General features: G+C 48.5%; 1 protein-coding gene and 1 long non-coding RNA gene across 2 annotated transcripts in view; both read left to right on the top strand.

Annotated features, from left to right (window-relative positions):
• Positions 1–12835, top strand: part of EHD4 (EH domain containing 4) — a 72083-nt gene that overhangs the window by 45958 nt on the left and 13290 nt on the right. The window contains 1 exon segment of the mRNA NM_001258135.2: positions 8555–8967. Within this exon segment, the coding sequence (NP_001245064.1) occupies positions 8555–8967 (413 nt within the window).
• LOC144329846 (uncharacterized) lies at positions 5589–7624 on the top strand. Its single transcript, XR_013395523.1, has 2 exons — positions 5589–5698; positions 6236–7624. It is a non-coding gene; the product is annotated as an uncharacterized LOC144329846 (long non-coding RNA).

Raw genomic sequence — 12835 nt, 5'->3', positions numbered from 1 at the left:
GGCTCTAAAAATAAATTTAAGCATTATTTTTATCTTGTTGTATTAAAAATAGACTGCCAAATTTGACCTGAGCCAGGGAGCAACTGTTCTAACCCCTTATACCATTTCCTGGTGGTTCTTTCTCCGGCCAGGATGGAGGACCACAGTTTCCACAGGGGCTGTGACGGGAAGCCCTTGATTGGGTAGAAGGGACTCCTTCCTTCCTGCCCCCTCCCTTTGTTCCCAGAACGTGGAGCCGGGAATGCCAATCTGGGATCTTCCGCAGGGCAGATTCTTTCTCCTAGTTCCCCAAGCTGTGCAGCTTTTGGGTCCTTTGGCAAAGAAAGAAACTATATTTTGAAACAACAGGACTGATTACATCTCTTTTTCATTCCATACTAATACAATTTTCACTGGAAGGTCTTAAAGAATTGAAATTTCTATTGCATGAATAAGTATTGAAAATATACTGAGCTAGCCGGGCGCGGTGGCTCAAGCCTGTAATCCCAGCACTTTGGGAGGCCGAGACGGGCGGATCACGAGGTCAGGAGATCGAGACCATCCTGGCTAACACGGTGAAACCCCGTCTCTACTAAAAAAAAAATACAAAAACTAGCCGGGCGAGGTGGCGGGCGCCTATAGTCCCAGCTACTCGGGAGGCTGAGGCAGGAGAATGGCGTAAACCCGGGAGGCGGAGCTTGCAGTGAGCTGAGATCCGGCCACTGCACTCCAGCCTGGGCAACAGAGCGAGACTCCGTCTCAAAAAAAAAAAAAAAGAAAATATACTGAGCACTGTGGGATGGTTCTATGGTTATGTTGAGTCCTTCGCCCACAACACACACTCGTACGTGCAAACACACATAGGTCCAGATCGGTCCATGCCCCAGGCCACGTTGCATTGTGCCTAGCTGAAACCAATTCTCACAAACTCGGAGCATTCTCACTCCTGATCTGTCACCATGAGAGGCTCTCATCACTTTGGCCAGAAATCAGGATACAGGTTAGCCGCTTCGAGTGGTTCTTCAGGCTGATTTCCTCTGAAGCTTTAAGACTTCTACCTTAGCTTCGTTCATCTCCATATACAGCCAGCTTAGGTATGTAGCCCCTTGATGAACAGATTTCAACTTCCTGGTCCATTCAGCAGTTTGTGGAGATGTGTATCTTTAAACAAGTTTAGCAGCCTTGGGTTTTTTCTTTCTTTTCTTTCTATTTACTTTTGCTTTTTAAGTCAATTTTGTAGAAGTATAACATATGATTAAATGCACCTTTTTTTTTTTTGAGATGGAGTCTCTCTCTGTCACCTAGGCTGGAGTACAGTGGTACAGTCTCGGCTCACTGCAACCTTCGCCTCCCGGGTTCAAGCAATTCTCTTGCCTCAGCCTCCCGAGTAGCTGGGATTACAGGTACCCGCCAAAAATTAGCCTGGCTAATTTTTGTATTTTTAGTAGAGACAGGGTTTCACCAAGTTGGCCAGGCTGATCTCGAACTCCTGACCTCAGGCAGTCCACCTGCCTCGACCTCCCAAAATGCTGGGATTACAGGCATGAAAAATGCATCTATTTTATCTAATTGTACAGTTTGGTGAATTTGACACATTTGCATACTCATGTGACCACGGCCATCATCAAGTTATAGAAACTTTCCATCACCCTGAGACGCTCCCTGTTTGTCCGTCCCACTCACCAGCTGGGCTCCTGTCACAGCCAGCCACTGCCTGCTTTCTGTCACTATAGTTTAGCTTTGCCTGTTTTAAAATCTCATAGGAATGGAATCCCCCAGAAAGCACTCTCTGGTGTCTGTCTTCTTTCACTCAGCATAATGTGTCTGACATTCAGCCATGCAGTTCATTCAGCAGTTCATTCCTCTTCACGGCTGAGTGGTATTCCACTGAATAGTTGTGCCACCGTGTATCCATCCCATCCCGTTGAGGGACATTGGGATCATGTCCAGTTTGGGGCTTATAGAAGTGTGTCCCTCGGTGACCGTTCCAGCTACGTCCTAGGCACTCCATGATTACTCACCAATCCATTTTTCACTTTTGTCTTTGAAGTGTCTTGTAAAATTCCAAGATGTTCAGTGTACTCTCAATGTCCAGAGACATGTGTTCCAAAAGATTGTTTAAAGCCAGTATTGGGAATTTTGAACAGATTTTTTCACAGAAAACATTCAGTCCTCTCAGAAGCATTGACTGAGACCTTCTCCTAGTCAGCACTGTTCTGGGCTGTGACCAGCAGGTAAGAAGGCCTACCCTTATGGCTCACAGCCCAGCAGGGTTATAGGACTCCTGTAGGATCCCAGAAGAGCAGGGGCCGCTTCTCAGAGGACACAGAGCTTGGTCTCAAAGGCTGAGTCTGAGCTGTTGTGTCTCTACCCAGCACTGAACACCAGGTGGATGCACCTATGAACTGGGCTGTCTGTAAGAACTGAGCAATGCACATCCAGACCAAACACAGTCCACTCAGAATTGTAAAAACACTATATAGGCCAGGCACGATGGCTCACACCTGTAATCCCACCCCTTTGGGAGGCCGAGGCAGGAGGATCACCTGAGCCCAGGAGTTTGAGACCAGCCTGGTCAACATAGTGAGACCCATCTCTATAAAAAATTGTTTTAAAAATTAGCAAGGCATGGTGACGCACACCTGTGATCCCAGCTACTTGGGAGGCTGAGTCAGGAAAATTACTTACGCCAGGGAAGTCAAGGCTGCAGTGAGCCATAATCACCCCACTGCGCTCCAGCCCACATGACAGAGTGAGACCCTGTCTTAAAACAAAGGTCAGGTGTGGTGGCTCACGCCTGTAATCCCAGCACTTTGGGAGGCCGAGGCGGGTGGATCACGAGGTCAGGAGATCAAGACCATCCTGGCCAACACATTGAAACCCTGTCTCTACTGAAAATACAAAAAATTAGCCAGGCATGGTGGCTGTGCCTGTAGTCCCAGCTACTCGGGAGGCTGAGGCAGGAGAATGGCATGAACCCAGGAAGCAGAGCTTGTATTGGGCTGAGATTGTGCCACTGCACTCCAGCCTGGGCAACAGTGCATGACTCCATCTCAAAAAAAAAAAAAAAAAAACACCACTATGCAGACCAAACAAAACAGCAGCTAAGCACCACATTCAGTCTGAGGCCTGTTGGTTTTCAACCTTGTTCTAAGTGATCGCTTCCTTCACAGGCCTATTTAGCACAGCGTAGCTAACCTCTAGTGTTCCTGGGAACCTAACCACCCTCTAGTAGAACCTTTGGAAACATTCATTATTCTCATCCTTCTGGGTACAAACGTGTGCCCTGTGTTATCCCAGCCAGCATGGGTATGTGCAGGACTTTCCTGAGCTGGGGAGTGTCTGTGATTAAAATCATAGATTCAGTTGAGGAGCAAGCTGGAAGCTTTAAGACCTGCTGGTAGGAAAGGAAGGCCACTGGGCTTCTGTGAGTCTGCTGCTCCATTGACCGCAGATGAGCAGTGTTTTTGTTCCCTTGGTATCTTGTTATCTTCTTCTGAGCACTGATTCTCTCACTCGTCAAGCATTGGTGCACTGTCACCTTCACCCTAAATAATTTTCTTTCCTTCTATAACCGCAGACTGTGCTTCTCCCACAAATATTTCTTGCATCCCCACTGTGTGCCAGGCACTGGATACAAAGATTTTTAAAATAACCAGTAGATAGCATTTTGGACCGCTTTCTAGATGCCAAGGTGATTCTAAATGCTTCACTTATATGAACTCTGCAGCTCCTGAGGCCTGTGGATACTATTATCAGTCCTAGCGTAGCCCTAAGACACTATTATTACAGATGAGGAAATGAGGCACAGAGAGGTGAAGTAACTTGCCCAAGGTCACAGAACTAGTAAGTGATAGAGCTGGGAAGGTCCCAGGCAGTCTGGGTCCAAGGCCCACGTTGTCCACCACTATCTTGTGTGACCATGATGAAGACATGGTTCCTATGGTTAGAGAATATATAATCTAATGGGAGAGACCAGCCCATCCCTCTGATTTTAATACCCTGTGTGAAGTGGTGCCACAGGCAGCACAGGCAAGGGAACTCAGGATGGGGAGCAGTTGAGGAAAGCAGAGTAACCATAGCTCACATTTGCTGAAAGTTAACAAAGTCTCAACACCATAAAAGCAGTTCTCATGTAATTACTTAACAACTCGAGCTTACAGGTGAAAAAAACTGGAGCTTAAAGTTACATAATGTCTAACTTAATCAAAGTTGGCCCAGATATTTTGAAGAATGACTAGGATTTGGGCTGGATCTCTAGGCCCGGTCTAGACCATAGAGGAAGGGTTTGCCAGGGTCAGGGCCCAGCATGGGCAAGAGCAGGGAGCTTGGGTGAGTTTTAAAATCCGTCTTCAAATAAGCATGTTTCAATTCTGCATTTCCTGGACCTGTGATGCACCACCTAAACATCTATTGGTAACTTTTTGAAATAAAAGGAAGTAATACTCCTTTAAATGTATTTGATTTGTTTTGTTGCTTGCCAACCAACAGGAACATAAACATATCTGTACAATTCCCCCACCCTGGTATTGAGTCTAGACAGTGATCCTCAAACTGCACCACGCATTGCAGTCATCTGGGGAGCTTCTAAGTGCAGACCGCCAGGCTCAGTCCCCAGGGTTCTGATTCAGTGGTTCTGGGGAGGGGCCTGGGAGTCTAAATTTTAGCAAAGCCCCTTATTTCATTCCAATACAGGAACAGGCTTTGAGGATCAGTGGTCACTAGGTGCTTCTGAATGACTGTTTTCCTTTAGCAGGCAGACTAAATGATATGTTGGGAGTTAGATCCGCTGGGATTTTTGGGTAGCTAGGTCTTTGGTGCCTGAGTCCTCCATGATGCAAGAATCAAGCAGACCTATTCAGTCTTAGGAGGAGGAAGACTCTGACACATGCTACACCACAGATGGATCTTGAGGACCTTCTGCTGAGTGGAAGAAGCCAGGCGCAAAAGGACGCTTCCATGAAGTACCTAGAATAGTCAGATTCATAGAGACAAAAAGTAGAATGGTGGTCGCCAGGGCTGGAGAGAGGAAGGGAGAATTCGTGCTTGATGGGTTCAGTTTCCATTGGGGAAGGTGAAAGAGTTCTGGAGCTGGGTGGTGGTGATGGTTGTACAACAGTGTGACTTATTTAATCCCACTGTGCAGTACACTTAACGTACTTACAGTGGCAAAATAATCCTGACTTTGTAGGGGGAGGTGGTAAGCAGACCAGCCTCTCCCAGCATTGATCATTCCTTGCTCTCTTTTGGACACGGTGATTTCTACTCCTTTGACTGTGTTGCCTGATGTGTGACAGGCAGTCCTCTTACACCTGCTCGGGGACAGAACAAACACAGCTCTGCCTACCTGTACTTCTCGAACTGTATTAAGCTCTCATTGTTGCTTTAACACAAGAAAATATGGATATACACCTGTTCCTACAGACATGAGTATTGGCATCACTTACAGTAAACTTAAATCTGGCAACTCTGTTCCTAATAATTTTTTATTTCACTATAGCATTGAAATGGAATCTTTTTTAAAAATACTTAACTGTTGGGAACTCCAATTTAAGTTAAAGTTTAAACACAAGTGTTGCAATCAAAGCTAACCATTCAACCCAGGCGGCCCTGAGAGGAAGAGAGACTGCATCTGCACAGCTGGGTTGGCGCGAGCACAGCTAGTGACAGCTGTGTTTCAGTTTGGGCGGCAGGTTTCTTTCGGAACTGACAGTAAGAGGTATTCCGAAATCTTAAATGGGGGTGAGGGGAGGATTGTTTACCAACTGTGGTTCTCTCTTTGTGTGTGTGTGTGTGTGTGTGTGTGAGACAGGGTCCCACTCTCTCACCCAGGCTGGAGTACAGTGGTGTGTCCATGGCTCACTGCCTCAAACTCCTGGCCTCAAGTGGTCTTCCTGCCTCAGCCTCCCAAGTAGCTGAGCCCACAGCATACGCCACCACGCCCAGTTAATTTGTTTTTATTTTTTGTAGAGACAGGGTCTCACCATATCGCCAGGTGGTTTCAAACTCCTAGCCTCTCCCTCCCAGAGTACTGGGATTACAGGCATTAGCCACCGCGCCCAGCCCTATCATCGCTTTCAATAGCAAACCAAAGAAGCTGATTCTAACTAATTTAAGCAGGAAAGAAAATGTTTTGGAGAATTTTTCACAGGATCAATGGGAAAGTTGGAGAACTAGGCTTAGAAAAGAGTTAGGAAGCCGCCGCCACCGTGAATAAATTCTTATTTTCCCTGTGTCTTTGTGTCATTTCCCTAAGGTTCAGCACTCCTCTCTGGTGGAAGGAGGTGAATGTCTAACTCTAGATCACATGCCTATGCCCCAGCTTGCTAAGGAATGGGGCCAGGGACTCTCTGCCACACCTTCAGCCCCTCAGCCCGTAAAGGATACCCCCCGACCCAACAGGAAGGGTATTCAGCAAAAGCAACTCAACGTTCACTCCATGTGCACCCTGGACACAGCATTTTCTTTGATTTGTTTCTGAACCTTCAGACACCCCAGCTGGTCGCTAGGAGGACCACGTGGGTGAGTGGTCAGGTCAGCATGGTGAATCAATCATCTCTCCTGGAAAAGCAAGGCCCCATGCAGGTCCATCTTCCACCCCAGCAGGGTGGCTCCAAAGCATCTTCCCGGCACCCAGCGAACAGCCAGTTCATTCATCCTCTGAGGACCTACAGTCCTGTGGGCTAGGGCTGTCTGTGCACACGTTTGTCTCAAATGACGGTAGCACTTTGTGTTACCCTAGGGGGCAGTTTGTTCTGGCCTTTCGGGACAGAACTCAGAGTGAAACCTTGACTCTAAATCTTTGCATACTATGTGTGACCCTGTCAGTAGGTTTTTGATTTTCCTCTGACCTAAACTGGCTGTTGACAGCAATGAAAATAAACTCTGGCCCACATTCCGAGAACGGCCTTTATCTTCCTTATCCCCGAGGAGTCAGGGAGTGTGCAATGAGACAGAACAGAGAAATGAAAAGCATGAACTGGAAGTATCCACGCGTGTGGCGGCATAAACACCACTTTCCGAACAGCGGCCTCCTAGTGGGGGGAAGGACTCGGGGAGGGGTGCACGGGGGGCTTCAGCATTACCGAGTGTCTTGTTTTCTTTATGAAAAATGGACCTGAATCTAGTTGGCTTGTTCAGCTATTCCTCTAACACCTGTTCTTCAAATGCATGGAAACCTCAGTCCACAGACCCTCTTTATTTTCACCTAATAGATTGTTCCCCTCAGATACTTCCTCCTCTGCCTTAGATCCACACCTTCTCCACCCCCACGGCCAACCAGGGTCTCACAATCGCCGTTGACGTTTTTGTATTTGTGCTATAGTCTGTATCCATGGATGGCTGAGTATTTTGTATTTTAACATTTTACGTGAATGTTACCATGCTGTACATATCCTTTTGAAACTAAGTTTTTACTCTTGTTCTTTTCTGGAGATTTGCCTGTGATGACAAGTGAAGATCTCGATCCGTCTCACCACTGTATTTTGTTATCTGAAGAAACTAGACTTGGTTTTAAAACGTATCTGAAACAGCAAACAGAGCAAAGTGTCAACATTTGTTAAAATTATGTGGCAGGTACATCAGCATTTATTATATGACTTATAGATGTTTATGTATGTTTGAAAGTTTTCAAAATCTAAAAGAAGAGGGGAGACAACCCCTAGCATGGGGGTCGGGCAAGGTGACATCTCAGCACTAGCTGGGCTAGATTGAGACTCCACTTCTGCAACTGAGACTGAGATGAAAAGTCAACTTCGTGGGCTTGGCCTCCTCTTGTTTGCTTTTCGTGGGAATCTGCCTCCCTGGGGAAAGGCCCGAGAGCCTTGACCTTGGGCTAAAGAGTGTTTACGCAGCTGCATGATTTGTGGAGCTGGCCAGAATAGGCTGAACAGAATTTGCTGTGGGCCTGGCCATTTTAAAAAAAGAAATTGGCAAGAGACCATTTTACACAATGACTGTGAGATGTAATATTTTAAAAATATTTATAATATACCTGAGCTATAAATAGTCCAAAGATAAATATTCGATTACAACACCTGCTGGGCCAACGTTTGACCTCCTCAGCACTCTACAAACTTGGGTTAATTGAAGGTGAAGCCTCCTCTGTTATGCTTACGGGATACCCCATGGGAAGCCAGGTGGCCTCTGGTTCTCTTTCTTCTCTATCTGGGCTTTCAGAAAAGTGAGACTTTTCAGAAGTAGGATCTTTTGACCCATGGCTTGTGTTTTTACAAAACCACTGATCAATTTTGCCATCAAGCAAAAGGTCTGTATTAGGTGAAATAAAACACTCATGAGGACCAAATGAAATTGCAGATATGGAAGTCAGCAATTACCAAAGCGACCATGAGCCCCATTCTATTTCCCCCGTCCTCCTATGGAAGGGCTCCCCAGGTCCTTCCCGCCCAGATTCATCCAGACCATGATTTTCAAGTCACCAGGCCTCCACTGCCTCCAGGTTGGAGACAGGGCTGTCTCGCTGGCAGCTGCTGGAGAGCGAGACTGTTCCTGAGCCCTCCAGGAAACATGTCTCCTGCAGCAGTGGCCACACTGATGTGTCCTTCTCTCCACCCAGGCTATGACTTCTGCCAGGTCCTGCAGTGGTTTGCCGAGAGGGTGGACAGGATCATCCTGCTCTTTGACGCTCACAAGCTGGACATCTCAGATGAATTCTCAGAGGCCATCAAAGCCTTCCGGGGCCAGGACGACAAGATCCGTGTAGTGCTGAACAAGGCCGACCAAGTGGACACGCAGCAGCTGATGCGGGTCTACGGGGCCCTCATGTGGTCCCTGGGCAAGGTCATCAACACGCCAGAGGTGCTGCGCGTCTACATTGGCTCCTTCTGGGCGCAGCCCCTGCAGAACACAGACAACCGCCGGCTCTTCGAGGCCGAGGCCCAGGACCTCTTCAGAGACATCCAGAGCCTCCCCCAGAAGGCAGCGGTGCGCAAACTCAACGACCTCATCAAGCGAGCGAGGCTGGCCAAGGTAAGCCAGGAGACGCCCTGCACAGAGGCCAGGGCCTGGGACTCTGCTCTCTCCTCTCTGGAGGCAAGGTGGGTGGGAGAAGGCTCCGTTCCAGAAGGCTTAAGGAATGAACACGCCCTAGGTTAAGAATACAGCCGCAAGGTCAGGTGGCCCTGCTGACACCCTGGCTCCTGGCCCTGCACTCCTGGGCAGGTGACTAACGCTGTTCTCCAGTCTGTACCATGGAGCTAATAAGAGCACTTCACAAGGCGTTTATAAGGACTTGGGGTGACAGTTTGTCAGTGTGACAGAGCACTTGGCATAGTGCCTGGTGCACAGGGAGGGGGGCAGTCAGAGCACCCGCTACATGGTAGCTGTTAGGGTATCAGGACGATAGGAATATAACCAGCCAAACCTGAGAGAGGTGGCACTGGTGAGACCAACAGGATGCTGAGAGGCCACTGCTAGTCCCCATGCACCAAAGGCCAGTGTTACCTCCTGGATCCAGGGGAGCCCTGGGGAGAAGTTTGGCTCAGCCTTACCCTTGGAGTGTGCTGGTTTTGGGTCACAGCCCATCCTCATTCTGGGCTGCGGGCTGTGAGCCTGCAAGCCTGGGCTCCTGGCTCCCCGGCCTCATAGCTGAGCCTTTCAGCAGCCCCGGGAGTGTGTGCCCAATGGGGCAGTGAGAGGCGACCTGCTGACATCCCTCAAGTGGCAGAGTCAATTCATGTCTCCAAAGAGAGAAAAGCATATCCCTCCTCCAAGAGAAAATATAGAGAAAAAAATGGCTCTTTAAAAAATATGTGCATGTTCCATAAAATCATTGTCCTCTAATGCTGGAAGTGTCCTTAGAGTTTTGTTTTGTTTTGTTTTGTTTTGTTTTGAGGCAGAGTCTCTCTCTGTCGCCCAGGCTGGAGTGCAGTGGCCAGATCTCAGCTCACTGCAAGCTCCGCCTCCCGGGTTTATGCCATTCTCCTGCCTCAGCCTCCCGAGTAGCTGGGACTACAGGCGCCCGCCACCTTGCCCGGCTAGTTTTTTGTATTTTTTAGTAGAGACGGGGTTTCACCGTGTTAGCCAGGATGGTCTCGATCTCCTGACCTTGTGATCCGCCCGTCTCGGCCTCCCAAAGTGCTGGGATTACAGGCTTGAGCCACCGCACCTGGCTGTTTGTTTTTTTTTTTTTTTTGAGACAGAGTCTCGCTTAGTCGCCCAGGCTGGAGTGCAGTGGCGCGATCTCGGCTCACTGCAAGCTCCGCCTCCCGGGTTTACGCCATTCTCCTGTCTCAGCCTCCCGAGTAGCTGGGACTACAGGCGCCCGCCACCACGCCCGGCTAAGTTTTTGTATTTTTAGTAGACACAGAGTTTCACCGTGTTAGCCAGGATGGTCTCGATCTCCTGACTTCATGATCCGCCCACCTGGGCCTCCCAAAGTGCTGGGATTACAGGCATGAGCCACCGCGCCCAGTTAGTCTAGTGAAGCTCAAACCTGGCTGATCATCAGAAGGAACATACATTCCCAGGCCCTGCCCCAGAGCTTCAGAGGTAGGGGTGTGGGTGCACACATGGCCATGTGTGCATATGCATGTGTGTAAACGCGTGTGTGTGTGTGTGGAAAGCTCCCTAGGTGATTGGCTATGTGCCAGTCATGGTGTGGACGCTACCACGAGTGCTCTGGGGAGGGTGACTACATGCCTGGCCAGGAGGCAGGGAGGGCTTCCCTGATGGTGACAGCCGAGATGGGGACAAGCCTTCCTGCTTCTTGCTGCTCGTTAGCAGCCTGTCCTCGTGCCGCTGTGCTCACAGGGCAGCCTCCCGCCTGGGTGAAAACGAACACCTCCCTGGCTGCTGCTGCCCCTCACATAGGACCTTGATGTCCTGTGTCCCTCTCTGTCACCTGTGTCACAGTGCGTGTGCACGCATTCCTCCCATATGGCTCAGCTAACCTGCAGCGGCGTGGTGCTTGTGTGAGTCACCCTTCTTTATCCATTCTTCCTGGTCCGAGTGGCTTCCTTTCCAGAACTACAAGCCATTTGTGTTCCCGTTCTGCAAGGCAGTTGTGCTAACTAGTTTGTAAATCCACGTACGTGCAGCTCTCCTGAAATGATTTCTCCCTCGCCCTTGTCCTGGACCTAATACTTGGTAGCAGGAAGGCTGTTTTTCCGCTCGGTGATCCCTTGGTTTGTGGTGTTTCCTTTCTCCAGCAGGTACAACTGAACAACCTTCGGGGTATGTGACACCCCACATTATTTTATAACCACAGTTGGTGACTCATGTCATAGGCTTTGCAGATTTTGAGATTTTTTTGAACTATTTTTAAATGCTCATGTACATTCTTCATTTACCAGTTATTGCTGAGGACCCAGTGACTGGAGATGCTGCTGTATTCAGTCATATAAATAAATAAGGCCAGGCACAGTGGCTCACGCCTGTAATCCCAGCACTTCAGGAGGCCGAGGGGGGCGGATCACAAAGTCAGGAGTTCAAGGCCAGCCTGGCCAACATAGTGAAACCCCATCTCTAGTAAAAATACCAAAATTAGCCAGGCATGGTGGCAGACACCTGTAGTCCCAGCTACTCAGGAGGCTGAGGCAGGAGAATCACTTGAACCCTGGAGGTGGAGGTTGCAGTGAGCCAAGATTGCGCCACTGCACTCTAGCCTGGGTGACAGAGCAAGACTCTGTCTCAAATAAATAAATAAATAAGGAGCAGAAAGCTCTTGGAAATACCAGGCACCTTAACCCATAGAGCTTCCCTGCCATCCGTGAGCCTTGGGCCCTCTGAACGGGCCAGCGTGGCCTGGGTTTGCAGAGGCACAGAACACTGCTCTGTATTCTGACGCCGTGAATAATGAAAACCCTTGTGTGGATGTGGGGAGTGGGGGACGACAAACTTGCTGAGCTTACTTGTAGGAAAAAGGCTTGTGGGTTTTTTCCTCCTAAGAATAGTATCTGGCTTGTTCCTTTTCACAAAGGAAAATGTTTGAAGTACGGGTATTTGCAGCCAGAGCTTCTCAGTGCCAGTCGCTCGTGGGCAGTGCCATGCTGAAGAGCGGGGACAGGAAGCGGGCTCACCCGGAGGAGAAGCCGGACTCAGCACGGCAGCCTTGGCCGCTAACTCATGACATTGACCTCATACCACCTGCAGTTCCATGTTCCACCACTGAACTTGCTTCTGCTTCAATGGACAGAGACTTACCTGAGTTTTTCTTTTCGGAGTGTTTATATTTCCCAAAAGTGCTTTTATTTTGGTTTATGAACCTTTCTCTTGATCCAGTTTTCCTTTTTCACATCAACAGTGTTCCAAAGCTCTGTAGTCTGCCTTACGTGTGTTATTTTGTTTGATCCTGTTGACAGCTACACAGTGGGCATTTTTGTCCTCATTTCCTACCTGAGGGAACCGAAGCTCAGAAAGCTGAAGTCATGTCCCCAAGGCTTCACAGCCTGTAAGCTGCAAAGTATACATTCAAACCTCGGTCAGTGTGACGCCTCAGTCCAGAAAGCAGTCACCTGAAATCGGGAGTGGATGGCAGCTGCAGTACCTCCTCACATGTGTCCTTGTTCTCTGCACTGATCTGTTATTCTGTTTATTCTGTTAAAGTCTCCATCCACAGAAACCCTACAAAGTTTAGGTTTATCAAGCTGACACTTTGAAAACTTGCAAAGGGTAAGTTTTCAGATGTCAGCTAAGAGGCGTCAAGTCTGAGTTGGGTTGTGGAGTATGTTTATTTATAGAACACCATAATGAACCAGGATTCATGGCCCATCCAGATAAAACAAGTGCGTCATCATTTTAATCAAACTCCAAGTGTCATAAAGGTGACATTTTAATCACGTGAAAAGTAGATACTCTTCCCAAAGAGCTCTTGAAGTTTATTTCCCTGCTTTTTCTG

The sequence above is a fragment of the Macaca mulatta genome, chromosome 7 (genome assembly GCF_049350105.2).
Source record: "Macaca mulatta isolate MMU2019108-1 chromosome 7, T2T-MMU8v2.0, whole genome shotgun sequence".
Taxonomy (NCBI): domain Eukaryota; kingdom Metazoa; phylum Chordata; class Mammalia; order Primates; family Cercopithecidae; genus Macaca; species Macaca mulatta.
The sequence above is the reverse complement of the archived record's forward strand: the minus strand, read 5'-3'. Positions and strand labels throughout refer to the sequence as shown.